Consider the following 27,586-nt stretch of genomic DNA (forward strand, 5'->3'; position numbering starts at 1 on the left):
AAAGTTATTTCAGAGGTATAACAATTTGTTATACTTCATGAAATATTACCAAGACCATTTTTTTTGCCATTTGGAATAATGTGCACTAAAGATTCATGCTAAATGACACAGAGAAAGTGTATTTAAAAAGTAAATAGGATGCATATTGATTGCATGTTATTTTTTGATTCTATGACTTAAAGGTGACCTATAATTCAAAATTGAATTTACCTTGGTATAGTTAAATAACAAGAGTTCAGTGCATGGACATGACATAGAGTGAATCTCAAACTGGACTGTTTTCGCGTTATCATTTAATTCACGTTTATGAAAAACACCCCTGAAAAACGGTCGGTTCTCCACATATACCGACTGTGACGCAATAGTCGGGATCATTAATATGTACGCCTCCAAATATTTGCATAATGCCAGCCCTCAATGCCAGGCTGTACTGCGCAGCCGAAGCATGGCAGTTGCTCAGTGTGGATGTACACATAAACACAAAAGTATTTTTTAGTTCCTTCATCTGAGCCTCTGAAGAAACAATGGGTTAATTTTATTTTCTCTGGAAATTTCCAAACATTTCACAGACTGTTTCCTCAACTTGGGCCAATACAGAGCTGGCCTCGGATCGAGCTACCAAGCAACACTTTCTGATGTGTAATTGTTCAAGTTCAGACAGGTAATCTTTCTCTCAAAATCGTTCAATACTGTTTATGCATCAGTAAGTCAAGCCAGTGACTAAAATATCAGCTTCACATCGTTTCTTTTAGTAGGATGAAAATAATCGTATTTAAATTGTGAACAAATTATATACAGAAAGCGATCAAAGAACAATCTTTCCACACAGCGCGAGTTTATCTGGACACTTGCCAAACTCGTTATGAAATTAATGACGCACGTTACTGCACAACGAAGCTCTTACTGTATTTACATCATCGTGTTTGCATTGGTGAAAGCAGAGAGAGTGCAGAAACTGCTTTGCAATGATAAGATCTTCATTCTCGCGATCAACACACTGTCATCTGCTCAATGCTCATCGCGGCAACATTTTATGTGATGGGAATAGATCTAAATACTTTAAAAACATCTCACGATTCGTTAATCTCGATAGCTGTTATAGTAAAAATGTATAATATCAGTAGTAAAAGTATTCGAGAGAGTTTCACATGTAATGCGTACTAGCTATTTCATATGCAAGCATGTCAGCCAATCACAGCAGTGGCCGCGGTTACACTGAATCCCACAGCAGACACGCCCCTTCAAACTTTTTTTTTTAAATCAGAGGCTAAAAGCAGGCTAGGAAAAATGCCATTTATTTCTAAATTATGATTATTTTTTATCTAAAAAACATACTAACATTATAAGGGTAACCCAGGAAACATTATAAAATAAAAAAAAAAAAACATTCTAGGGCACCTTTAATAAAATAGGCTGATATCCAAAGCTCTCCTAAATAATTATGGAATTTGTTCATACCCTTGCGAAAGTTAAAATAACTGCTGACCGTGCTGGATTTCAGAAGCATTAAGGAAGTATACTTTCGACATGTCAAAAAACTGTGAAAGAATTAAGTCTGCTTTTTTAGTTAAGCACAACACTTTGCTCTCTCCCACGATTACCTCTCCATTGACAGCTCTCCCATACCTTGTGTTTTACTTGGTCTCCTTCCACTTGGTTGACGCAGAGATAAAATTCTGCTGAATCTCTTTTCAGTTCTTATAATGGCTCATGACTCATCGTCTCACCTTGACCTTGAGTCTCTTCTACCTCCTCTAGCCTCTTCATAACTCTGGCACTGTGAGCAGGCATGCTAGGAATGAAGGCAGGGAACAAAGAACACACACATACACTATGAGTATCCAGGCTGTGCAACTTCTAAGATTTGCTTTGCAATGGCCTTGAACAATTAAAAATGGAGGAAACAATGTTAAAACAATAGTCTGAAAAGGACAAGCAGTTCCTTCTGAGAGCAGGTGAATTACGTTTGTAGGCTGGCACCAAAAAAAACTGTTCGTGTGTCTTCCAAGTGTTGGATCTGTTGGAATGCAGGTGGATGGAATTCAGCTTGGTGCCGCTTGGATTTCACCCCTCATTCAAGGATGGCAATATTCCAGCAAATCCGGAACAATTGCAGATTTGTGCAAGAGAAAACTGTTTACTTTAGCAAAATGTTCTCACTATGTTTTGCTTTTTGCCGCCATAAAGAATAGCAAGGACAGCAGGTTTGAGTTACTGGTCAGTGGTCTAATATGCATGAGCGTTGCTGAACAAAACGCCCATTACACTTTTTAAGATCATTTTGGGTACATTCGAATCATTATAGTCATATCTTTGAGTCACATCTTTAAATGTAATTTACCCCTTAAGATTTGTGAGTATATATGCTATGGTTACTATATATGGTTATATACATAATACATTTAATCACTTTTAGCTTTTTTGGCAGTTAAATTGACAATTGCATTTTTTTAAAAGTACAAGTTTTCACAGTTAATATGTTTGTATAATAATGAGACTTTCACGTCAGGACATATTTCATCAAATCATTTTAGCATAAAATATGCATAATAGCTCAGCTTAACAAATAGAATAGAATTCCACATATTACAGTGTGTCTATGTGATTTGCATTGTACGATTTACCTGTCCAAAATGGGAAACTGACAGCAAGACATTTTTGGGACACCATGACACACCTTGTGAAAATTGGACCGTCCCAGCTAAAGGCCCGTTCAGACCAAGGGTGATAACTATAACAATAATAACATTTTATTAATCATTCTAATTCCATGAGAATAGGCAAGTCAACTCCTTAACTACTGTATAACAATAATGCCATGGTGAATGGAATTATATCTCTAGAGTCACTTACAGAACCTTTTTTTTTTTTAGCTAATGAACGATAAAAACATTGACAGCCAATCAGAACATTAACAAGCTCAAGCATTTAAAGTGGAAAATGGCATAACTGTGTCTCTCTTTTGTAATAAACAGAATATTATTGTTATAGTTATCTGTATAGTTATCGTTCTTTGTATGAACGGGCCTTAAACCAGGATGTCTGGTCACCATATTTGTGTAATGCTCTACTTTAATCTGTAACATCAGGCTTAGCAGTATTTCATACAAAGTACAAAATCCTCTCAGCTTCTGCCTGGAAGCAATTCAGTGTCAGACTCATGAGGTAAAGTTCTAACATGTATCTGAACACACTTCTGTCTTACACAAGCATATGAAAGGGATCTCACACATATACCCATGCTTAGTCATGCACAGATGGGGGTTACATTTCTAGAGGTGGACGAAAGAGAAAGTTCACCTTGACAACAGGAGCCATGAACACTGCTAACTAATTTGAATAGTCTTTACGGCTGGTGGTGAATTTCAAGGTATTAGAAGCCATGCTAAAATGTGTATACATACACTCAAGGCTAAAGGGCTGTGCGGGATACTTGATCCTTACTGGTCAATCACAGCATTCAGATATTAATGAATGATACCTGTTGGCAAGATCTGAAAGAAATGTCATTGTTCTGCTAAAAGACATAGGTCCCGACATGTAAACAATACATAATTGTTATTCTGTGGGTGCTGTGCAGTGTGTGCAGTGATACACACAGTAGCTGGCGGACCAGTATTTTGTTTCACGGGGCCACAAGGGGGCGTAAAACAAAACAAAATGTATTTTTAGGACTGTCAAATATTAAGATATTAATAAAAGCTATAAAACTGCTTTAGAATTATATAGAATTTGAAATGCACTGAAATTAGAAATGTCTAGGCTAACATTACTCTAAAAGTGGGCAGAAAATAGTAAGTAAACATTTTCCAGATCACATTTTAATACTTTGTTTATAGGCTTGCACTGAGAATATTAAAGCCAATTAGAAACATTATGCTTAATATTTTTTCACTCAGTATAAATCAGACTTTATTCATGAATTTCAATAAGGTCACATTAGTTAACATTAGTTAATGCATTAACCAACATCAATGAGCAGTTACAATATTTATTAATCTTTCTTAAGGTTAGTTAATAAACAAACAACTGTTCAGTGTTTATTCATATTAGCTCATGTCCATTAAAAAATCATAACAGATTCAACGTTTAGTTTTAATGATTTATTAGTTAATGCTGAATGCCTAAGATTAATAAATGCTTTAGAAGTGTTTGTTCATTGTTAGTTCATGTTAACTAATGTGATGTTAAACCTAATGAAAATTGAACCTAATTGTAAAGTATTACCAAAATATCAAGTTCTAGTAATACAGCTTCATTTTTGTTATACTATGGCAAATGTCTAAATAAAGCAGTTCATTCATTAATTTTGTATATTCACAATCGCAGGGTGAAAAACAGGAAACAGAGAAAAGCAAGTTTCTAGCTGAGAGAAAGTTTCTCTAAGAAGAACCGAAGTATATGGCATGAAAACAACTGACACACTTTTGTCACTTCGAGCAATGATGAACGAAGCAGGCGGCAGGAAGGAAGCTGGTAATATCACTACACCTTCAGGGCATTATATTTCTGACTGTCAGTTGAAATTCCTCTCTTCAGATCACAAGCCTCAGAAATATCATAGCGTGTCCCAGAGCACATTCACAGGTAGAGGGAAGAAGCAACAGAATTCAGATGAGCTGGATCGCATGGGAAGAACGATGGAGTGAGTCTGTACAAAGAGCCTAATGCGGAGCTGAATAAGGGCGGCATTGATTTATAAGGCATTACTATCCATTAGTCTGTGATGATGCCCTCTGAAAGCTTCTTGCGGTATTCAGATTACTACGTCTAAGTGTCTGTAAACTGATGTATAACGTAGACCTACTTGTCTTAGTCAAATCTGGTACGGAATATGTTTTTAATCCTGGAGCTGGTCTATGGCCAGACATCATAAGAGTGATGTTGAATAACTTTGTTTTGATATATGGGGATCTTCTAAGTGGAATGATGGTTGTTCGGCAGAACCAGTTGTGGTGGCATCTTTGCTTCAGTTGTTTGTGTGAATAGCAGATGATGTAATATGGATAATGTTTCAAAGTGGAGAGAAATGTATGCAAAGATCAGTTTGAAATGCAATGCATGGACCATGAATCTGGTATGAGGTAGGCAATGGAACTCAGATTGAAATAGTCGTCATAGTTTTTGTTACAACCCTTTTCTTCTGCATGATTCAAGTGTTTCCCCGTCCAAGTTACAAGAGGATAACGTAATTCCCAGGATTCCATTATGTTTGCATCTGCTTATGCTGGGGCCTCCTGTGTTTTCTGTCTGTTTTTGATTAACAATGATTTGTAAAGCTTTCGGTATTTGTAAAGCCAGGACTCTTGATTACAGTGAGAGGAGGGCGGTGGAGGGGAGGAAACAAGGGAAGGGGAGGCCCAACTGGTACCTGGAAAAGGTCAAGAACATTCCAGGGGCACTGTGTTCCCCTCCTAAAATCTCCATTGGGCATTCCTTTTCTTCCAGATCATTACGTAGTGCAGAAAAGAAAGCCCTGCATAAGCTTAGCTTCAGTTACAGCTTTGTCACAAACAAATGCAAAATATTTTACATTTAAACATACGGCTACATCATAAAAAAAAAAAAATATATATATATATATATACAAAACCAACAATAAATAAATAAATAAATTAATAAAAATAAATGAATAAAAATACATAAAAAAATAAATAAATCTTAAGCAGTGTTATTTTAGTATCATTGATACCAGTGTTGGGGATAACAAATAAACGAAAGTCTCAGCTGAATTAAAAGTAATGTGAGTTACGTAATCAGATTCACTTGAACAAAAACAGATTCAGTATTCCTCAAAAAGAATAAAAAGAATATTACGCAAACCTAAGTTAAATGACACAAAAATACTTTATGTATTTAATCTCACTTTATTAACCAATGTCTTTGCTGCTGACCTTTGATGATCCAATTAAACTATAAGCAAAACATACTTTAGATAAACATCACATTTGTTAAATTTTTTTGTTTTTATTTATCAAATAAAAGTGTTGAACTTTCCTCTCCTGTGTCCTATTCTTCTGAAATCCAGCAGAAGGCTTGTTCCTTTCACTTTTGTTAAAAGCCCCCTTAATAGGGGACTTTTGTTATTTTTTGTTATTAAAAGTCAAAGAAGCAAGCCCAGCCTGTTACGTTGACACAGGGACGAGGAAAGGCGGGGATCTATTCACAGCAATAGCTTATTTGAATAATCAACATGAAAAAAAAATCCAAACAGGGATGAGTACAAACAGAAAACGCAACAGATTTACATTATATGTAAAGACAACGACTGAGAAACAAGGACTGAAACATAGGGGTATAAATATCAGGATAACAAGTGACTAGATCAGGTAACGCTTTAGATTACAGCCCGGAAAGTACTGGGTAATTAAAGCAATTTTACAGCGTAACCTTCGGTAATTATAGTGTACCTATAACGTACTTACAATATAAGTATAAGGGAACAATATTTTAAGTTTGGGGAATAAAGGGGTAACAACCAGGAGAATTAAAAAAAATATTAATATTGTGAGTATTATAGAACTAAGGGGTACTTATTCTACTATTATGATAAAACAATCTTACATTTGTGATCAATTTAGCAAGAACATACACTGCGTACCTTTTTGAAATAATGGTGAACCAGTACATACTGTATAGCCTTTATAAATAGATATAATAGATATGTACCCTGTAATTTTTAAAATGTAATCATTTTAACAAAAGTGCACTGAAAACGAATACTATTGCAACTTTTGCTTAAATATTGGGGAAAGATACTCTTGTTTCATGTAGCTTGTTACCCTCTTGTTCCATGTAGTTACAGGGTAAGTACAATAAAAATGCATACACAATCTTATATCACTGACTCGGAAACCTTTATTTATTATACAAGCACCACTTACCCCACATGAAACAAGATATATTTCCCAGTATTTAAAAAAAATTGCATTGAAACATGTTAGCCCAAACTTAAACATCTGCACTTTTGCTATCAAAAAAAAAAAAAAAAAAAGTATAAATGCATAGATATGTACCCTGTCATTTTTAAAAAGCCTGTATGTATTGCCTTGGTACACAATTATTACAAAAAGGTATGCAGTGTATGTTCTCGCTAAATTGCTCCCAAATGTAAGATTGTAAGATACTATATGTAAGTTGTATCATATAGTAGAGTAAGTACCCCTTAGTTGTTCTATAATACTTACAGTATAAATATTTTTTTAATTCTCCTGGTTGTTACCCCTTTATTCCCCAAACTTTACATATTGTTCCCTTATACTTACATGCAAGTACTTTATAGGTACACTATAATTACCGAAAGTTACTCTGTAAATTCCTCTTAATTACTTAATTACTTTCCGGGCTGTAATCTAAAGCGTTACCGAAAAGAGACACTGTGGTGACTAACAAGAGAAACTAAGGAAACAAATGCAAACAGGAACTAAACAGGAAAAGAGAAGCACAAAAAGTGAACATGTATCGCAGCCCAGGTGAGTAATCATTCGTTTGTTTTCGTTCCTTTGTTTTCATTAACTATAATAATTCTGTCTTCAAGACCATATTTTGTCATAGCAAACCTCATGAAACATAATGTGTTCATTGTACATTTCCTTCTAAACATTTATTTTGAAATGTACAGTTAGAATTAGAGCAGTAGAAACGGGCCTTATCTTGTCCACCACCGTTAATGCACTTCTTGGTATAGATTAGAGTCTAATTAAATATTATGTTACCTGGTAGGAGAGAAACAGAAAAAGACAGAGTGAAAGACAGTAAGCTGGGGGGAGAGAAAGTTGGAAACACAAGAAGAGTGTGACACAAGAGGACTGCACCAGAAATAGGACAGAGAAAGGGATGTTGGTGGAAGACATAATAATAGATAAAATATGCAGGGTTCTTGGCATATCCATGGTTGAAATGGGATGAGGGTGCAGCGGTTGAATCAGAAGTTGTTTTTGTCTGAATTACGTGCGTACAGTAAAGATATAATCTCTATGTTTCCACATATGTGGAATATAAGATCTCTAAATCATCTCTTTTCAATATAGAACCGTGGGGGCGGTGGGTGGATGAATCCAGGACAAGTTTACTCAAAAATCAACAAAAACAAACCAAAAAATTAGATTGATTGAAAATGTACACAACATGGTTTTATTATGTCTTTTTTTTTTGACAGTTCAGCAGCACATTCTACACAAATTGTCATTTCCGCAGTGCAATAAATAAATAAATAACAGTAATATTAAATTAAATCAAATTATAATAATATTATTACAATAAGTTAAAGGCAGTATAATAAATGCTACCAAAGAGTGAATAGGCCTCCCCACTATATACAGAAGACAAATAAATACCAAAAATATGCTCAATACAAAAGTATCCCATTTCAAATATTTTATTTTGGCTATTGAGAGCATGGTGGAAATGTGCTACTTTGTCATTAAAATAACGGCACAATACCAACAATCTAAATTATGGTAAAAATACATTTCTTTTTACAATTCTTCTGCGGACAATTCTTAACAGCTTTCATAAGATTAACCCACCTACGGATTAGGAAAACATTTCTTGGATGGAGTCAGTGGGTTTTATTGGATGAAGGCAAAGGAAATAAAAGCAGGCATCTGTGCAAAAAGAAGTATGAACTGTGAGATCTATAAAACAGACAGAGGAAAGAACGAGAGACAATAGAGGATATAAATATGTGAATCCTGATAGTTAAACTGCATCCGTTACAAATGTGTGAGTCCTTTAATGTGTGTTTGTGTGTGTATACAATCATGAGTGGCTGAAGCAAGCACATATCCCTCCTTTCTCACATTCCAAGTGGCTGGAGTGAGCTGTGACTGATCATCGCTGAAAGCGGTGTGGTCTGAAAAACAGAGGCGAGGAGGGAGGGTCTCGTACACACACGCTCTGCACACACACGGGATCACAAGCACAGCAGAGAGTGGGACATATCTGTCCCTGAAGCGGCAACTGGAGCGCTAAGCGGGAAGAGGAATATACAGGCATTGGGAGAAGGAGGGAGAGAGCAAGGAAGAATATGGATCTCCAGGGGGTTTGGGGAGTCTAGAGCTGGTGGGGTCTGAGATCAATGCCATGGGGAACTCCAACAGCAAGAAGAATACCAAGGCCAACCTTACCAGCAGTCACCACACTAGCAGAGTCAAGTCAATCTGGCACTTTAGACATGTGGAAAAATACAAAACAGGTAGGAAAAGCTGTACACTGCAATTGATAAAGTGTTTTGCCCAGCTGTGATACTCAGACTAAGTTGTGCTTTACTTATTTATGAGTATGCTTATTTAATGTGGTATGTATACCACATTTGTCTGTACATTTATTTCAGCATATGTGTGTGTTTATATACTGCATATACTCAACTACAAATTTAAGATTGGGGGATCAATGTAAAAATATAATAATCTGTCCCTGAAGAACTGATATTGATCGATTACTAATGTGATATAATACTGTGATGGCACCATAAAGGTATCAGATGGTAATAGCATGGTACTTTGATATATTACGGAATGATTGCTATATACATGATACTTAAAAGTATACTTCAAAATATTCCCTTTATCTTGGTGCATGTTTAGCAAACCATGGAAGTATCATCATCCATGTAAAAAAAGACCTTGTAGTAGGCTTACCTGCATATTGAGCATCTATCAATCTCTTAAAAAATAATGAATAATAATATTATAAATAGCATTATAAATTAAAAAAAAAAAAAAAAAAATTTAAATTATTAATTTCTAGTGTCTACACATTTCCAACAAAGTACCACTCTACTTTTTGGTAGCTTTCTGTTACGGCTACACTCTATTTTAAGGTGACGTTGTTAAAGTGTAATTACACAAATAAGTACTGAGAAATATTAATCAACTACATGTACGTTAGGGTTAGGGTTAGTGTTTGGTTTTGGATTAGGGTTAGTTACTTGTAATTATGCATTATTTGCTGTTTTTACTATAGTAAGTACATCATGTATTTAGTCATTTATACATTTACATCATAACATGCGAAACATCATATGAAACATCATAAAATAAAAAGTTACCTCTGTTAGTGTGGGAATCCTGAGAAATGTTGTGCTTTTGTCAGAATGGGTGGGAAAGAGATCCAGGTGTCTCTTCATGCGTTCCTGTTTGTTGGTTCAATGGCTGGGAAGGTTTGGGAGTGTTACTGACATGGAAAATGCTGTAAACCTGTCATACTTCCATCATGGCTTGTTTTCCTCAAATTCCTTGCAATCACGGCTCTATTATTAAGCGTTCCGACTTTCTGTTGTGTGCAACCTGTCATTTTCCAGTGCGTACTAATGTGCATCAGCTCGGTTCTATGACTTTGAGTGTTTACGGCAGACAGTCAGTTCTCTGTCATTTAAAATTGCAGGGGAATGCCACAGCGCTGAGACATAGAACAGAAAATGAAATCAAAAGTGCACATTAAAAAGAGCTGCTGTTTACAGATATGAACAAATCTCCTGTCAAATACATCCCTTTCATCCTTGTCTCGGTTGTGCCTTAATAAAAAAACGAGATTCATGTCCTCAAGTGGAACATTTCACCAACCTTGCTTGCTTTGTAAGGCGCTTCACTTTTCATGTGACGCAAAGACTCCTACATCAAAATATCTGAGTAGAGAAAATGGAATGAGGAAATTAGCCTATTAGCAATAATGTCATTTGTGTGTGCAGGAAGCATGTCCAAATACTAAAATGTCCCCCTTTCTCAGCGTGTTATGAAAAAATACTTCAATGGACCCTTTTCACATACTGTGATTATGCGTTTCCACAGTTATCAGCATCACAGATCTATGGAAATCTGATGGAAAATTTGGCATCTTTATCTCGTGACTGCTGTAATCAATCTCTATGGCCTATCTCTATACATCTATTTTCGCTCTTTTGGAAAGTCGTGGAAAAACTGTCATGGATTTTTGTCTCGTGTTTACCACTATAGAAGTTTACCCAACTTCTGCTTCAGAAGGGTCCATACTTCAAAACTTTTCATAACCATTTTGTTTGCTATAGCCATTTTTGCCAATAAAAAACACTGAAGATAATGTTTGTTAACAAAGGCTTTTTTATCTCAAAGAAAACATAGAAGATGATGCCCATCATGGTGATAAATTAAATTATTTTAATGAAAACATATACTGTAGACAAAAATCTAGAAAGAATACGATCAATATTGTCGAGAAGTGTCCTGTATGAAGACTGAATGAACACCAGTAAACTGAAGTGTTTGCTAGCAGGTTAATTAACTCACCCAAATGCACCATGTAAACCTAAATGATGAGATTAATCGGATATATACACAACATAAACGTATTACAACTGAAACTGCACAAAATGACAAAAATGCACAAATAATACTCACGTATAAGTTGCTAGTCAGAATATGTACTGTAAGTCCCGTTGTAACAATGCCTTAAACATGAACAATAGGTAAAGCATAAAGAATTCACAACATTGTATTAGTACTCAAGGTAATGAAGTGACATGAAGGCCAAGTTTGGCAACCCATACTCGGAATTTGTCCTATGCATTTAACCCATCCAAGTTAGTGCACACACATTAGGAGCAGTGAGTAATGAACACACACACCCAGAGAAGTGGGCAGCCGTTCACTGTGGCGCCTGGGGAGCGATTCAGGGTTAGGTGTCTTGCTCAAGGGCAATTCAGTTGTTTCCTGCCGGTATTGAGCATCGAACCCGCAACCTTTGGGTAACCAGTCTGACTCTCTAACCATTAGGCCACAACTTCCCCTAATGTTACTTATAATGAGTAAAACTGATGAACATTAATGAATGTGATGACAAAATTTTTATGACTTCATTTAAAGCACATGTAAAAATGAATGTTTGAATGCCATGCCGTATTGAGCATAGACACTCTTCCTTGGATTTTCTTCACGCATAGCTTTACTCATTCATCTCATTCGTTTATTCAGAAGAGCTGAATCTGAATGCATTCCAGCATACCAGTCTTTATCCTCATGCATGACTGCGCAGAATGCACAACAGAGGGGTTGGCGGTGTTCCGTACTTGTGTTCAACGATCTGTATCAGTTTAAATATTTAGAGAAAAATAAGTGTTCTTGTAGCTGAGCTCCACCTTGTGCGCAACAAACTGTTTAACCGTTGAGTAAAAGAAGACTCACAAAGTCCTTGAGCCATTAGTGATGGTAGAGATTGATAATTGGATGTTGGATTATGGAGAATGAGTCCTTCTCATCCCATCAGTGGCTGAGCTGCAGGAATCAAGTCATGCGCTGGGGAAGCAGGTCTCATGGTGAGAAATCCAATATGTTAGATCTCTCTCTCCATGGTCACGTGAATGATGATTAACACTGGACATAACTCTGACAGATCGGTTAACCCAGTGAACCAGGCTGCAGTTCATGTGGGAATGGGGGAGGGTCCAAAAGAGGAAGCAAGAATTGAAAAGAAGCTCAGCCCTAGACCTCTCTTGTGATAATACACCTGTCAGTGCTGTTGTGCAGCATGGAACATTAGAGAAGAAATCACTTGTTCAAATCCTATCATATTGAAGCCCAGCCAACAGGGATTGTTTTCAGAACTTTCTTTAAAGGTTCTTTAAACGAAATATTATTAAGCAGACAGTCTACTAATACTCTGATGGCTGGTAGTTGACATGCAACTCTCGAAGTGTTTGGTATGGTAATGGATATGACAATGTTGATATGTTTGGTCTTGGTGTAATAGATCTACTATTTTGCTACTGCTGTTGGTTATTGCTGCTGCTGTTGTAGAGCAAATATGGGACTTGCTACTGCCAATGCATACACAAAATGCTGCTGTGAGCAAGTAAAACATGCTACTGCTGTACTATATAGCATACGCGAATTACCCGTTGCAGATCTATGCAGGTGGAGCTGGGGGAGGTGGAGGGTTTCTGAAAGCTTGCTGCAACTGCTACAGGAAATGATGACCAAGTATTTGAAGGTTGAGCAGCGAGCTCATTGGCTACTTATACAACAGGAACCAATCAACTGTGCCCTATAGAGAATTATGTGATTACAAGTAGATTAGTTAAGGACCTATCAGCCTGCGCAATCTGTTTCATGACAGAACTTTGTATTTATTACATTTACATTTAGTCATTTAGCAGACGCTTTTATCCAAAGCGACTTACATCTGAGGACTAAAGCAAGCGAGTCATCGTGAAGAGGGAAGAATGACGCAAGAAGTGCTCAAAATACAAAGTTCAGGCATTGCTCAGAGTAGCAAAAGCCAGACAAGGGAAGATTTAAAAGGGACGGAAATATTTAAAAGACAATATTTTTTTTTTGATTTTTTTTTTTTTTATGTTAAGTACTCACGGAAGAGATGAGTTTTCAGTTGTCTTTTGAATGCTGTCAGGGATTCTGCATTACGGACGAGGGTGGGGAGATCATTCCACCAGCATGGAACTGTGAATGAGAATGTTCTGGAGAGTGATTTAGTGCCTCGCTGTGATAGCACCACGAGACGTCGCTCCTTGGCCGATTGTAGGCTTCTGGTAGGGACGTAGACTTGTAGTAGGGAGTGAAAGTAGGATGGAGCTGAGTCTGTGGTAGATCTGTAAGCAAGCGTCAAAGCTTTGAATTTGATGCGAGCAGCGAGTGGTAGCCAATGCAGGGAGATGAACAGCGGAGTGGCGTGGGCCCTTTTGGGCTCGTTGAAGACAAGGCGGGCTGCAGCATTCTGGATAATTTGTAGAGGTTTAGTAACACATGATGGAAGTCCAGCCAGAAGAGCATTGCAGTAATCAAGCCTAGAAATAACCAGGGCCTGGACGAGAAGTTGTGTTGCATGCTCAGTTAGGAAAGGCCTGATCTTCCTGATGTTATACATTGCAAACCTGCATGATCAAGCTGTCTTTGTAATGTGGTCTGTGAAGGTCAGCTGATCATCAAAGATTACTCCAAGATTTCTGACTGACCTTGATGGGGTGATTGAGGATGACTCTAGCTGGATAGTGAAGTCGTGCTGCAGAGACGGATTGGCAGGGAGGACGAGAAGCTCAGTCTTTGCCAGGTTGAGCTGCAGGTGATGTTCCTTCATCCATGCCGAGATGTCCGCCAGACAGCTTGACATCCGTACAGCTACTGTGGGATCATCTGGTTGAAATGAGAGGTGGAGCTGTGTGTCATCAGCATAGCAATGATAAGAGAAACCATGTGCCTGTATGATGGGTCCCAGTGATGTGGTGTAGATGGAGAAGAGGAGCGGTCCAAGCACTGAACCCTGGGGAACCCCTGGGGTCAGTTGATGTGCTTTGGATACCTCGCCTCTCCATGTAACCCTGAAAGACCTACCTGTGAGATAGGACTCAAACCAGTGGAGGGAAGTTCCTTTGATGCCCAGTGATGAGAGGGTGGACAGAAGGATCTGATGGTTCACAGTGTCGAAGGCAGCAGAAAGATCCAGCAGAATGAGAACTGAAGATTTGGAAGCAGCTTTTGCGATCCGCAGGGCTTCTGTGACCGACAGTAGTGCAGTCTCGGTTGAATGGCCTTTCTTGAAGCCAGATTGGTTGACATCTAGCTGGTTGGTCAGAGACAGGAAAGATGACACTTGGTTGAAAGCAAATCGTTCAAGTGTTTTCGCAATGAATGGTAGGAGAGAGACAGGTCTGTAATTCTCTAAAAGTGATGTGTTTAATGTTGTTATTTTAAGCAGTGGAGTTACCCGAGCCTGCTTGAATGCTGTAGGGAAAATGCCAGTGTGGAGGGATGAGTTGATGATGTGTGTGAGTGCTGGTAGAAGTGTGGGAGAGATGGCTTGTAGAAGGTGAGAGGGGATGGGGTCTAGAGGGCAGGTGGTAGGATGACTGGAAAGGAGAAGTTTAGATACTTCTTCCTCGGTTAGCGGAGAGAAGGTAAAGAGAAGGTTTCTGGTAGTGGGAGAGGATGTCTAAAGTGGACAATCGAAATAAAGTGTTACCAAACAAAGATTACGATGATCTACAGACCCCCCCCCCGCCACGTTTCATTTAGTGTGTTACTTGCTGTTTTTTGTAATTATTAGTGAAATTTACTTGCAATTTCTGAGTGAAAATTTAGAAAACCTATACCCTAATCCCATTATTTGCATAATGAGAATATTAACATACTTAAATGTTCTTTTAACGTTTCCTAATCTAACATTCACACAACCAAGGGCAAAAAATCCTTAAATCATTAGTATTATTATTACTATTATTTTAGATGGACAATTTGTATGTTCCCATAACTTTTTGTAAGCAACATTTTCATAACTTTTTACAACACCAAATTGTTAGCTGGGGAAAAAGGATATATGAACGATACAATGACTCAAAAATGTAATCACTGAGAATGAACACTCCATAAGCCACTCGTAGGTTGACATATACACTGAAATGACACACATCCCCTTTACATCACTTCTATGAACTGGTCATGCATATTGTGACACTGAAGGAAAAAAGGAGAAGAGGGTGATACACTTTGTTTTTGAGACTTTGTGTCCTTGTTCACTGATCAAATGTTTCACTGTCCCTATCACATCAGAAACTGAACATTCTGAACAAGAAGAACCACATGCTGGCCTTTAGTAACCTCTAAAGAGGGAAGAAAGCATCTCAGCCCCTAACAGAATTACAGTTGAAGAAGAAAGGAGAATGGGTGTGCTTTTGTTTTGAGTGAAATCCTCTCTGTCAGTGATGTCAGCCTGTTGTTTAGTAGAAACTCTGTGTGTGTGGTCCAAACTAAACATTCATCAGGACCCAGTGTGGGATTTTCCACACACAACCTCATTTTTAATCTTATTGTAGCAGTCAAAACAAGTTTGAAAAGAGTTTGCATCATACTCCTTTAATAACTTGCGATGCTTGCACAATATGCAGGACGAGTCATAAGATGTGTGACTATCTTTTTTTGTTGCTGCAAACTAATTTGGAAGCATGCTGCCTTGAATTTATAGCAGAAAATGGACTAACAGCTTAAATTGAAGCTAAAAATGCATAAACACACAAACATTTGTATAACTTGCACTGTAAAACTACTGTGAACTTGTATCAAAGGTAAAGTCAATTATGAGAGACAGTATATAACAGCTTTCATTTCTAATGTTTCAATGAGAATGTGAATGCCTGCATGGGAGTCAGAGATTATAAGTGTACATATAAACACATAAACATACTGTAGAAATACTCCCTGTCATCAGCAGTGATCCCAGAGTGCCAAATGCACTGTAGGATGGCATCAAAGCATGGTGGGTAATGGGGCATAAGATTGATTATCACTCTGAGTGAGTTATTAAGATCCGCAGTTGATGGTTCCCATGTAGACTGATCAGCTCACAATAAGACTTCTTTTCCTTAGCAAACAAAACAATTCTTACATGCCTTTGTAATAAAAAAATTAATTCAAATCACATCAAGTGTTGCTTGATTTTCCACATATATGCAGAATCTTTCAGTTCCATTTGAACTGGATTAGACACTACAAATAACAAAATAATGAAGATTGCTAAAGTATTCAAACTTAACAAAGCCGCCCATTCATTAAGATATCTTAAATTACTTATTCGCCTAATAAGTCACATTAAATAATCATAGACTAAAACAAAAATCATTAACCATCTTAGTTCTTATATTTTTGACAAGGATGAATATTTTGACAGACCACCATAGCTGGTTTCCTCTATCTGTGCCAAATCCTCTTTCTGCAGTCATGATGTGCATTCAAATTATGTTTGACGCAATACCATTCACCTGCTGTGCTATTTCATTACTTCATTTCTCGTAATAGTCAACAAAATGAAGAGCAAATGATGCTTGCAACAACAATTTCACTCAAGCCAGTGGAAAGTGTTATAAATACACTACCTTTCAGACGATTTTATTTATTTTAATTTTATAAATTAATACTTTTATTCAGCAAGGATGAATTAAACTAATCAGATGTGACAGTAAAGAATTTTTATATTTCAAATAAATGCTGTTCTTTTAAACATATAAATGGCACAACTGTTTTCAACATTGATAATAATAATAAGACGCGTTACTTGAGCACCAAATCAGCATATTAGAATGATTTCTGAAGGATCATGTGTCACTGAAGAAGAGAGTAATGGCTGCTAAAAATTCAGCCTTGACTACAGGAATAAATAAAATAAAACATTTAAATATATTAGAATAAAATGTGATGCTCTAAAAATGTGAGGCTCATGTTAAAAGGTCAACTTTTAAAAATGTGCCTCAAGACCTTGCATTTTCTTTTCCATTCCACTGCCCTCCATCTCACATTTTTGCATCTGCGTGGACACATCTGTGTTGAAAAATCCCAACAGGTTTATACTATTTGTGTTCAAACTTCCCACCTGTTTAAGACAAAACATGGTGAGAAGCTGCACTCTAGAACTCGTTTCAGAGGTTGGGTGCATGTAATTAATAATTCCATTGCGACAGGCTGTGGTGGCCGAGATATTCAATTTTTCATTATCCCACGAGCAGCGCTCCAACTAATCCCTTTGAATTCTGTGACTAGCGTAGGGAGCGTGCACATCCTTCCTCCTTTGAAGTTTCTGTTAAAAGTGCTTCAATCAAGCCCAGTGCCAAAGAGAGTTACAGCAGCAGGATAATCTGTGTCAGTGGACAGAAATTCTTTCATACAGAGAATAAAAATTGGTAACATTTTGAATGTTTATTTTAATAAGACTCTTGAACATACTCCAATTAATCCCCATACACCAGTGACCTCAGAATTGGATTTGTTCTCAGACTGGCCAGTGTTCCGCATAGAGCAGAGAATTCCCTTTATTATTTGGAGCTTCAAATGAAAGAACCCGCCAAACGCCTTTTCAAGAAACCCTGCCAATGTCGACCTGTTTTCTGAACTAAAATGGTTGTTTCAAGACATTTTGAAATGGGTTTTGACAGGGGTTTGTGTTTTTAGCTCACATCTAGCAGGTAGCAGGCAGAATAGAAAAGGGCCCAACATAAAGCCATTGTGTCTGAATGTAATGTGGCCTGGTGCAGCCATTTCCTCCATTACAGACAAATTGATTAAGCATATTAGCAGCAAGGAGACATCACCAAAACCCTTCTTGACAGATACCTTTTCTCTTTTCACCCAACAAATAACAAAAAATGGGAGCTGGGATAAAAGTATTTTTTACACTGAAAACCTTGATTGTCTGACTTGCTCAGAAACTAGATAACAGCAAAAGTTCTGGAGTATACCAATACTCTGGTGGAACTACAAAATGAATGGATCAGAATGGCTTGCTCAAGTTTGAATACAATACCTGGTTTTGTTTACTCATTATTAGCAACCACTGATTGTCCACTCAAAAATAAAGATTCTGTCATCATTACCTCACCATCATGTTGTCCCAAACCTGTATGACTTTAGCATTACAAATGTGAAATGTACAGTAATATGAACATTGTAATGTAGATTGTGACCCAACATGTTCATCAATCAACACTATTGTGAGTCCTCAAAATCACGGACCACAGCTTTTCACTTGATGCTAAGACACTATGTCATCAGTCTTGCTGGTGCTTTCATGCTAGTTCTGTTAATGAAGTAGCCATTGTGCTGAAGTCTGCAGTTTTCTCTAGCCTAGCCAGCGCTTAGTTTGCTTACCTGTGAACGTCAATGTATAGAGTTTATCACTGTAAAAAGCACACTCGCGTTTGAATTCTGCGTTGAAAAAGCACACTCGCGTTTGCTATAATACCCTGCTTCATCTTAATAGACTCAAATAAACACTCTAAGGGCAAACTTAAAGTCTGTGCTATTTTGCTATTTCTGCCTTGGTGATTTTAATTGGATTGTTTTAAATATTCACATATTCTTTAGCAAATAGGAGGCGTATGACCAGGCTTGAAAGTTGTCTGATGTAAGTGTCTGCAATTCTCAAGGCCACAGATAGCAGACTGTATTGACTAGATTATATTTCAGTGATAGCGGCACAGTGGCTGCATGTGTCAGAGGAGAGCTTGTGTGTTACAGTGAGATTGTAAAGTACTCATGATGCGTTTATCCTAATGCAGAAGGTAAGTTGAGTAAATCATTAAAGCAGTATGCGAGATTGCTGCATCATATAACATCAGAAGCCTACTTGCAGCATTATTAGTTCCAACTGCGTTTACTGTAGTTTGCATTGCAAATGGATAACCATTTCCTGCACTCATGTTAATTTACAATGTTAGAGTTGAATTTAGCTGATGTTCATGTGATGGCTAGTTTGATGAAAATGAAGGTTCTGTCATCATTTACTCATCCTCATGTCGTTCCAAACCGGTATGACTTTTTTTTTTTCCTGAGGAACACAAAAGTTGATATTTCGAAGAATTATTATGCTGCTAATTTCCATTCAGTGAAATTATTGTGACCAATTGTGACGAGCCAGCTTTAGATAAAGCAGCTTATAACTTTGCTAATCATTTTCTTTTGTGTTAATCAGTTAATGAACAAAGAAAGTCATACAGGCTTGGTAAACAACATGCCAGTAAGAAAATGATAACAGGATTTTTATTTTTGGGAGCAAAAACTAATTTGACTGTCCTTATATAACACCAGGGAGGGTCTGTTTTCAGAAAACGTCTGTGTCTGTTCTCTATCAGAATCACACCATGTCCATTAGCATAGACAGAACTGCTCTTTGTCATTATGAGCTTGTTAAAGTAACACACACGCACACACAATGTGTTTGATTTGTAACTTCTTTTAAATCAAGTTTTGCTCAATTAAAAAAAAAATTAAGAGTTCATGTAAAGTTGAGTCACCAGACTCACAATTCTCAGTACCCAGAAATCTAAAACAAGATATGGTTATTTCAGGGCACATACTTGATACGACAGATTCCAGATACTCTATACTTATTTTATAATTGCACTAATAAAGTCAATACGTCTGAATCATTACCTAGGCCCTTCTGATATAATTCAGTTTTCATACTGAATTGTGATGATCTTCGCAGTACCTTCAGTCAACTAAAATGCTGATGTTCTTCTTCTGTTGTCTCAGTCAGTCGTTCACGTCAGCGGTAATCCAGGTGGTGTCTTTGCCTGCCATCCTGTCAAACAAATTAGACTGCTCAAGAAGACACAACTCACATTTACAGCTTCTGATTCATGTGACAAAACCAAGTTGGTTAGCAGCTTAAAGGAATAGTTCACCCAAAAATGAACATTTTGTTATTATTGACTCACCCTCAAGTCAACTGTCTGGTTACCAACATTCTTTAAAATATCTTATTTTGTGTTCAACAGAAGAAACTCATACAGGTTTGGAACAACATGAGGGTGAGTAAATGATAACAATATTTTCATTTTTGGGTGAACTATTCCTTTAACGGAAATGAGAAGGGAAAAAATGGATTGACTGTGACAATTGATTACAAAACCACCACTGCTATTGTTTGCAGTCATTTCAACATCTTAAAACCAGACATAGTGTCTGTGTGTGGCCATATTCAACAGGGTTTGTCTTGTATTAGGAAAAATTATGATATCTGACAAATGGAATGCTGATAACATTTTCACAGTGTATTTAGTGAGTGATGTGGCAATCATCACTCACTAAATACATAATACAATATTTCCATAAAAAGTAAGCTAAAGTGTTTTCTTTTTCACCAGGGTACTCTTGACTTGGTTTACTTAAAACAAGCTCCACTCACACATTCTTCAGTTTGAAATATACTTTCGGCAAGATGTGACAAGTCTGCCTATTTTTGTCAGTGGGGTCAAAGGTTAAATGATGGTTGTGAAACCTGGGGTAAGAACCTGTGCAGCTGCAGTATAACACAACTGAATGTAATCATAAAAGCCCTACAGGCTTAGTAACAGTAAACTACATAATTGTAAACTACATAATTGTGTCTTAGAAGTTAAAGAACCTACTAAAAGAACCAGACATTTACACTGATTTGGAAGAAAACACTCGTAAATGGAGACATTCTCCAGGTTTACTTCGTTTTGAACTCGGTTTGATTAATGTAATTATTACATAATAGAAGGAATAAAGCATGTTTCATCCACAGTATGATGCACAGGGCGTACATTCAAGGCTTTCAAATAACATAAGCATGCATGGATAGCATGAGAATACAATTGCAAATATTTTACCATTGAGCACAGCAACTGTTTTCACATGACTGGCTTTAATAGTGAGTTGTGGTCAAAAATAGCAATGCAACTTATGCATTTCAGGGCATAATTAAAGCATCAAGACATTTAAATGCATTGAAAATCAGAGGGAACTTAGTCTATGTTAGAAAGTTTATGTGAATATGAGTAACTCAAGAGCTTAAGCTTTGAGGCTTGGACGGGACTCATTGCTGTCCACAACAGCCTTCTGTGGTGTTAAAGAGTAAAAATACCACTGAACTCAAATCCCTTTCAGAATTTCTGTATCCGGCATGTGTTTGATTTAACCACAGTGGAAGGATATTCGCTATAATATTTACATGTTTTGGGGTTACTTTCTATGTCTCTTTCTTTGCCTTTCTTGGAAGTTTTGACCACAAAACCTTAGATTAAATTGCACAGCATTCCCAACTCCTAGACTTTGAAATTGCTTCATAAAAATCATGTTATGAGAATGTTTTCCGAACATTTGATTTTATAAAAATACATTATGTGAATGGTCCAGATTCAGCCGCACAATGATCTGTGCAGTATAATCTTGTGCTGTATTTGTCGTGACAATGTAATTGACATTGTTTTGGTCAAAACGAATTGTTGCCCGGAGATGTTGTCACTAATGAATGATCAGATGTGATAAAGAGAGAGAAAGACTCTGCTCAGGGTCACGCTCTGCAAACAGATTCTGAAAACAGACAAATAGTCTTCCAAGTACAACTCTGGAAAAACTAGACTTAAAAAAACTGGGTAAAAGTCAAAGAAGGTGAGATGACGAGAGAAAGGACTGTGTTTATGGGCTGTGTTTATGGGTAGATTGCAGATGAACAATGAAGACTACAAATATATTGCATTAGCATAGAGATAGCATCAACTAAAAGCCACAAAACTGTAACAGTAACTGTTTTTATTTATAAACTCACAACACATTATATAATTTATACTGTATACATTATTATTTAGTTAATTTTATATCACATCCTCTTAAAGGCATTGTGAACAGTAGCCATATTGAGATCCAGAATAGTTATAAATAACAGAGGCATGAACACATAAACACTGCTATTGATTAAAAAGAAACAATAGATGCTATTATTTGCACACAGGGTTTGAACAGGGTCTTATATCACACACACATAAAGAAAGTACACTGTTTCATATGGTTCTGTTAACAAGTAAAATAACTAAATCCATAAACGTGCCTGTGGCAACATTTCTTCAAAATATTATGTTGCCTCTTGCAGGTTTCAAAGTTAAATGTCCAGTGAGTGGCACTAACAGTTCGGATTTATCCAAAGCAGAATGTGAATCTGGCAACATTTTATTATGTTGGCTGTTTTACGTATAATGGCAGTCTGGAAATGAAATGAAAGTGTGGCACTAAAAGGTTAACGTATTGCGTTTGAAAATAACTGATAGCGTTAGCAAAGCAAACTTCAGATAAAAGCGCATTTGCTGAAGCTCTTGTATCATGACTTTGTGTTTCACGGGATTTGTACTTGTTAGCACCATGCGACCTTGTGTGACCTCTGTTATGATGATAGTAGAAACTTAGTAGATGTAACATATTGAATCAGTATATGCTTTACTGTAACACGTTTTATAGCAACATTTGACATTCAACACACAACCTTAGTCACTGGAGGCTCTATGTTTCTTTTGCACACATCTATTCTTCATCTTGAAAATTTGATTGACGATGTTTAGGTTAAGAGCGATATAGATTTCCTGAAATCAAATATTTCATATCTTATTAGAAATATAAACAATCATTTGACTGTTTTGACACAATAATACGCACACATAAGACATGCCTTAGTAGGCTTGGGTGGAGATTGTGTGCAAGTGTTTTGAAAATCATGGGATTTTGGAATATACAATGGCACAAAATGCAAACACAAAGTGTCCAAGTACTTTTTAACTTCTTTGTCTATGTTTATATAAAAAAATGTCATAAGTCTTGCTTGAAAACTGTACTTGCGCTGTATTTCTTGAAAACAAAAGCTACTTGATTTGCTATTGTGTATATAATGATGACATATTCGTTCGTTTAGGTGTGCCTTAAGTGTCCAATAAAATGTTTGTGGCCATTGTAAATTTAGTAAAAGAAAATACACCTTGAGAATGTCAAAACATCATGAAAACGGCAGAATAAACCAAGCATGCTTCTCAACCCCTCACGCTATTGTTATTAGTATTGATGAAGCTTTCAAGCAGGGGGGAGAGTATCACTTCACACAGTGTTTCTCATGTACAGAAGATTTATAGATGCTTCAAGGGACTTGTAAACACTGACAGATACAGAACTCCATCAAAGCCAAGAAAATAAACATGTCTGTAGCTTCCTGGCATTAATGACTTGAGGTTGTGCACTGCAGGGCGCTCTAAAATTAACCAGATGATCAGGAGGGGAGGGGAGCAGAGCTGAGGAAAACTGCCTCATCATCTTCCGAGACTTTGAGAAGACGCCCTAACACATCAGTATCGTCGTTTGGTCCGATTCCTTGAAAACAACACAGAGGCAGTTTTATGAAAGCAACCCATTGTCAGAACGGGGCATTCGGGTCTGATATCTGGGGCAGGATTCTGTTAGTCATGCTTAAACAACCAACTACACCAGGGGTTGCATAGAATTCAATAAATATAAATCAACAAATAAGGCACTTGTTGGCAAAAGTCAAGCAGATACAAATCAAGCTAATTCTGTGGGTGTATAATAGTGGCATTTTGTACACATTTTATGGAAGATTACACATAGCTAAAATGGTTGAATGTTTGGTTGAAGATACCTATGATCAAACACAAAGCAAAAGCTGTCAAAGGAAAAATCTAGAAAATAGAAGCTAAAACTGCTGCAAGGTACATTAACCTTCTATTGGTCTTTATCCCAGATCAAGTCAAATGTTAACCCTTGTGTTCTGTTCGAATTCTGTGTACTCCCCTTATGGACCGGGTCAAATTGACCCTAATTGGATTCAATACAATTCCTCAAAAATCACACTATGAAAAACAACAAAGATTTAGATACAAACTGTAAACTTTTAATATCAGCATTTGTCAAACATTACAAAAACATTATATCTGAAAATACGATTTATGAAAATGTTTTTAAAACATTTTTTAAAACAGTTTTGTTTTGACAAAATTGGAAAATAAACAGTATACTGATTTTTTTGCATATATTTTTTTTTCCTTTTTTTTTTTTTTTTTTTTTTTTTTTTACATTTTATGCTTTGAACATCGTAACTTAAAAAACATAAAAAAATTGCTGTATAATGAAAATTTTTCATTTTCCTAAGTTAACTTTCCCTAGTTTCCTAAGACCTATTTTCCTAGTTTCATTATTCACTCACTGGGAAGTGAGAAACCAAACATAACAAAAACATACATCAAATAAATGTTTTTTATTTATTTTTTGGCTCTGTGAATCTGCCTTTGAAAATCCTACATAAAAGTTTTGGTTAAAAGCTAGGTATTTTAGATATTTTGAATATTGAAATGAGAGCTTATTTTACTATCTGTGTCTGACAAAGATTTTCATCTGTAATTTGCAAATAATTCTGAACACTGTAATTTTATCTTTTTCAAGTGTGTTTGGTTAGGGTTAGAGCACTTTTAGATGCACTTGCACGTTAGAACTGGAGTTGAAGTGCCCTGACATACAGAAAATAAATGTTTTTATTTTGTGTCTGTACAGTTGCTTTTGAATGGCTGCCTATGAGGGTCAAATAAATTGACCCGCGAACATCACGAACGTAACAGTAATTTTGTTTGTATATGTCAAAACACATCAGCATGTTGAAACTTTGCATGCATCATCATGATAAATGAGAAAAAGTCACAAAATATCAAGAAAAAAAACAAAGGTTAACCAGTATTTCCAACAACTTGAAAATCGAAACGGGTCAAATTGACCCGCAACATTACGCCCTCCTTTGAAAGCCCCAGGCCAAGCAACACAATCCCACGTTTATAAGCCTCACTGGGTGGTGGATATAAATATTTAAAGCTAATTGTAGCATATTGTGGTTTCCTCGTAATCGCACCTTTTCCGGATATATATATATATATATATATATATATATATATATATATATATATATATGCTTGTGTACCTATATACTTTACACAAACATATTTGGTTTAAATGAGGACAGTGAGCAACTCAGAACAACAGCTTCTCAACTAAAAATATTCCTCTATCCGTCTGCAGTCGGGAAAACAACTTAAATGTGTATTACGAGTTGCAACAAACAGCCGTGTTGTGACATATATAGTTTTGGTTCTCATATCTGTCAGTTTTACTTTTGTGCATTATCTGGGCATGTTTAGGACTTAAGGAGAGATGTTCCTTAAGCAGAATCATTGCAAACAATAATGTTACATTATTAAAATAAAGACTAATAAAAATAGAATGGAAATATTTAACAATACAAAATATAAATATTAAATGACTTTTTTAACTTCAAAAAGATTGACAGTTTTGTCCTGGCAACAAACCGAAAATAAGTTTGAAGATGAAGTACTAAAATGAATGAATTAGAAATATTAAGAAAAATATAAAAATAAAAGCTATTTCAAAATATTAATACATACTAATAATATATCAATAATATTAAACACTGTCTATCACTACAAATTAATTGCATTCATACAAACCCGATTGCTAATAGCCAAGTCAGCTGAGGGTTCAGTTCAGGGATACATTAAGTGTCATTTTGTTTTCTAGGGACTCAAAAGCTTTAGTGTGAAGAAACTCAAGGGTCTGGTGGTGGTTAAGGGTCAGCTGGTGGCTTGCTCTTCAACCCTCATCTCACACCATGTGCCAGATGGTGTCTTTTGGCTCCCCTGATAAATATTAATGGGATTTTGTGTGTTGGACAACAGGCAGTTGGTAGACTGGGTGCAATCTAAATGACAGACTGAAAAAAGAAAAAGATTACAAGTTGAGGTACCAATTCATGCATTCAAGGGTTTGTTATGACCAATATTAATGTTTACCTTAGGAGGCAAAAAGGTTCAGTGAATTGAAGGGAAAAGTGGTGAAAGTTTTCCAGCCGAAATAGTGACCTTTCTTTTTCAGTTTGAAGTGACGCCCATAATTCTCAGCCAACTCCACTTGAGTCTCTATTCTAGTGCCAAAGCTAATGCAGCGAGTGAAGAAATGGGATGCCCGCAAAATTGTTTAATGGTAAAGCGCTGCTGCACCCCTAAAGAGTTATGAAACACAAATAGTAGCTCATGTTACTCTAAACCTGAAATAATCTGAACTAATTACCTAAACTGAACTAAACACCTGCTATAAATGCCTAAAGCAATATACTCTAAATCTATTCTTGCAGTTTTTTCTCTGCTACTTACAGTTACAAATGTAAGATGTACAACAAGGTCACTAGAAAAACAACCCCCAAAAAAAGAAAATGTTATCAAAAAACCCATATGATTTTTGATGGTTTGAAAATGTTCAACTCTGTTCTCTTTCATAAAATGGAAGCCTACATGTTTCAAATAATATCAGATGGCTATCGTATGGTTTCAGGAGTCCTGGAAAATAGTGCTTGAGTCACGCACTTTATGATATTTTTATAAATAAGAGCTTGACAGCAGTAAGTCAAAATATTGTATGGGAAAGAGTAGCATGAACTTTCTTCAAAACATTTTTGTGCTTTACAGCTTTAGTTTTTTTTTTTTACTTTTTAAACAATTCCTTTAAGAAGTTTAAATAACCATTATAATACCCACCAAAACACTTTAGATGGAGTGTTTGATTCTAGACACAGTCACTGTGTACTTCAAAATTTTTTAAATAAAATAAAAGTATAAATCAAATATATATGACTTTTACTACACTGTGGGTCAAATTGTAAAGCAGATGCCCTGATCTTAGTGTGGCATGTTTCTAAGCAGATTTTAGGGGTGGCAGATTAGCCAAGCTCCCCCTTCAAGGCAAATCCCAAGTTCAGTTGGTGTACGGTACAATGGAGGAAAAGAGCCAACACGTTGGGGGACACCACACAGTAAGATGTTGACAAAAGCCGGGGCGAGGGGGAGGACAGATGAAGAGGGGTGGGAAAGATCAGGGCAGCTGGAGGATTGGTGGCAAACAGTAGATCTCATTGTGTCCGACCTGATTATCCTTCACGGGAGACAGCTAGTTGACATCACTTGGTCCGTGTCTGCAGAAGTGGACAGTTAGTCATGAGGCTGCTTGGTGAAAGAGTGTATCTCTAATCATTTACGTTAGAGACACTTTCAAACTGCAATGATCTCTACCTGGACATTTATCTTAAGACAGACATGGTGGTGTTTATAAGTAAAAAAGTTCGGTCTCTGTTGTCAATCTTCAAGAAGAATGGTGAGTAGACATATTTAAGAATTCTGACAGATCCAAGAATTTATAGATGATTATACACCTTCAAATATTAATATTTCTCCTGGTTCTCAAGATACTGTTTGCTCTTCCAT

General features: G+C 36.5%; 1 protein-coding gene across 4 annotated transcripts in view; it reads left to right on the plus strand.

Annotated features, from left to right (window-relative positions):
* Positions 1-27,586, plus strand: part of kiaa1522 (KIAA1522 ortholog) — a 49,932-nt gene that overhangs the window by 14,340 nt on the left and 8,006 nt on the right. The window contains exon 1 of one of the 4 annotated variants that reach the window (XM_056250093.1): positions 8,841-9,196. The exons of 2 other annotated variants lie outside the window; for them this stretch is intronic. In XM_056250093.1, coding sequence (XP_056106068.1) covers positions 9,085-9,196 — 112 coding nt within the window. In that variant the 5' untranslated portion in view covers positions 8,841-9,084. Of the gene's footprint in view, positions 1-8,840; positions 9,197-27,316; positions 27,477-27,586 lie in introns of those variants that run through there. One more of the 4 variants, XM_056250094.1, reaches the window with a different exon arrangement.

Source organism: Rhinichthys klamathensis, unplaced genomic scaffold, assembly GCF_029890125.1.
Source record: "Rhinichthys klamathensis goyatoka isolate OS25496 unplaced genomic scaffold, OSU_Roscu_1.1 h1tg000067l_1, whole genome shotgun sequence".
NCBI classification, from domain to species: Eukaryota; Metazoa; Chordata; class Actinopteri; order Cypriniformes; family Leuciscidae; genus Rhinichthys; species Rhinichthys klamathensis.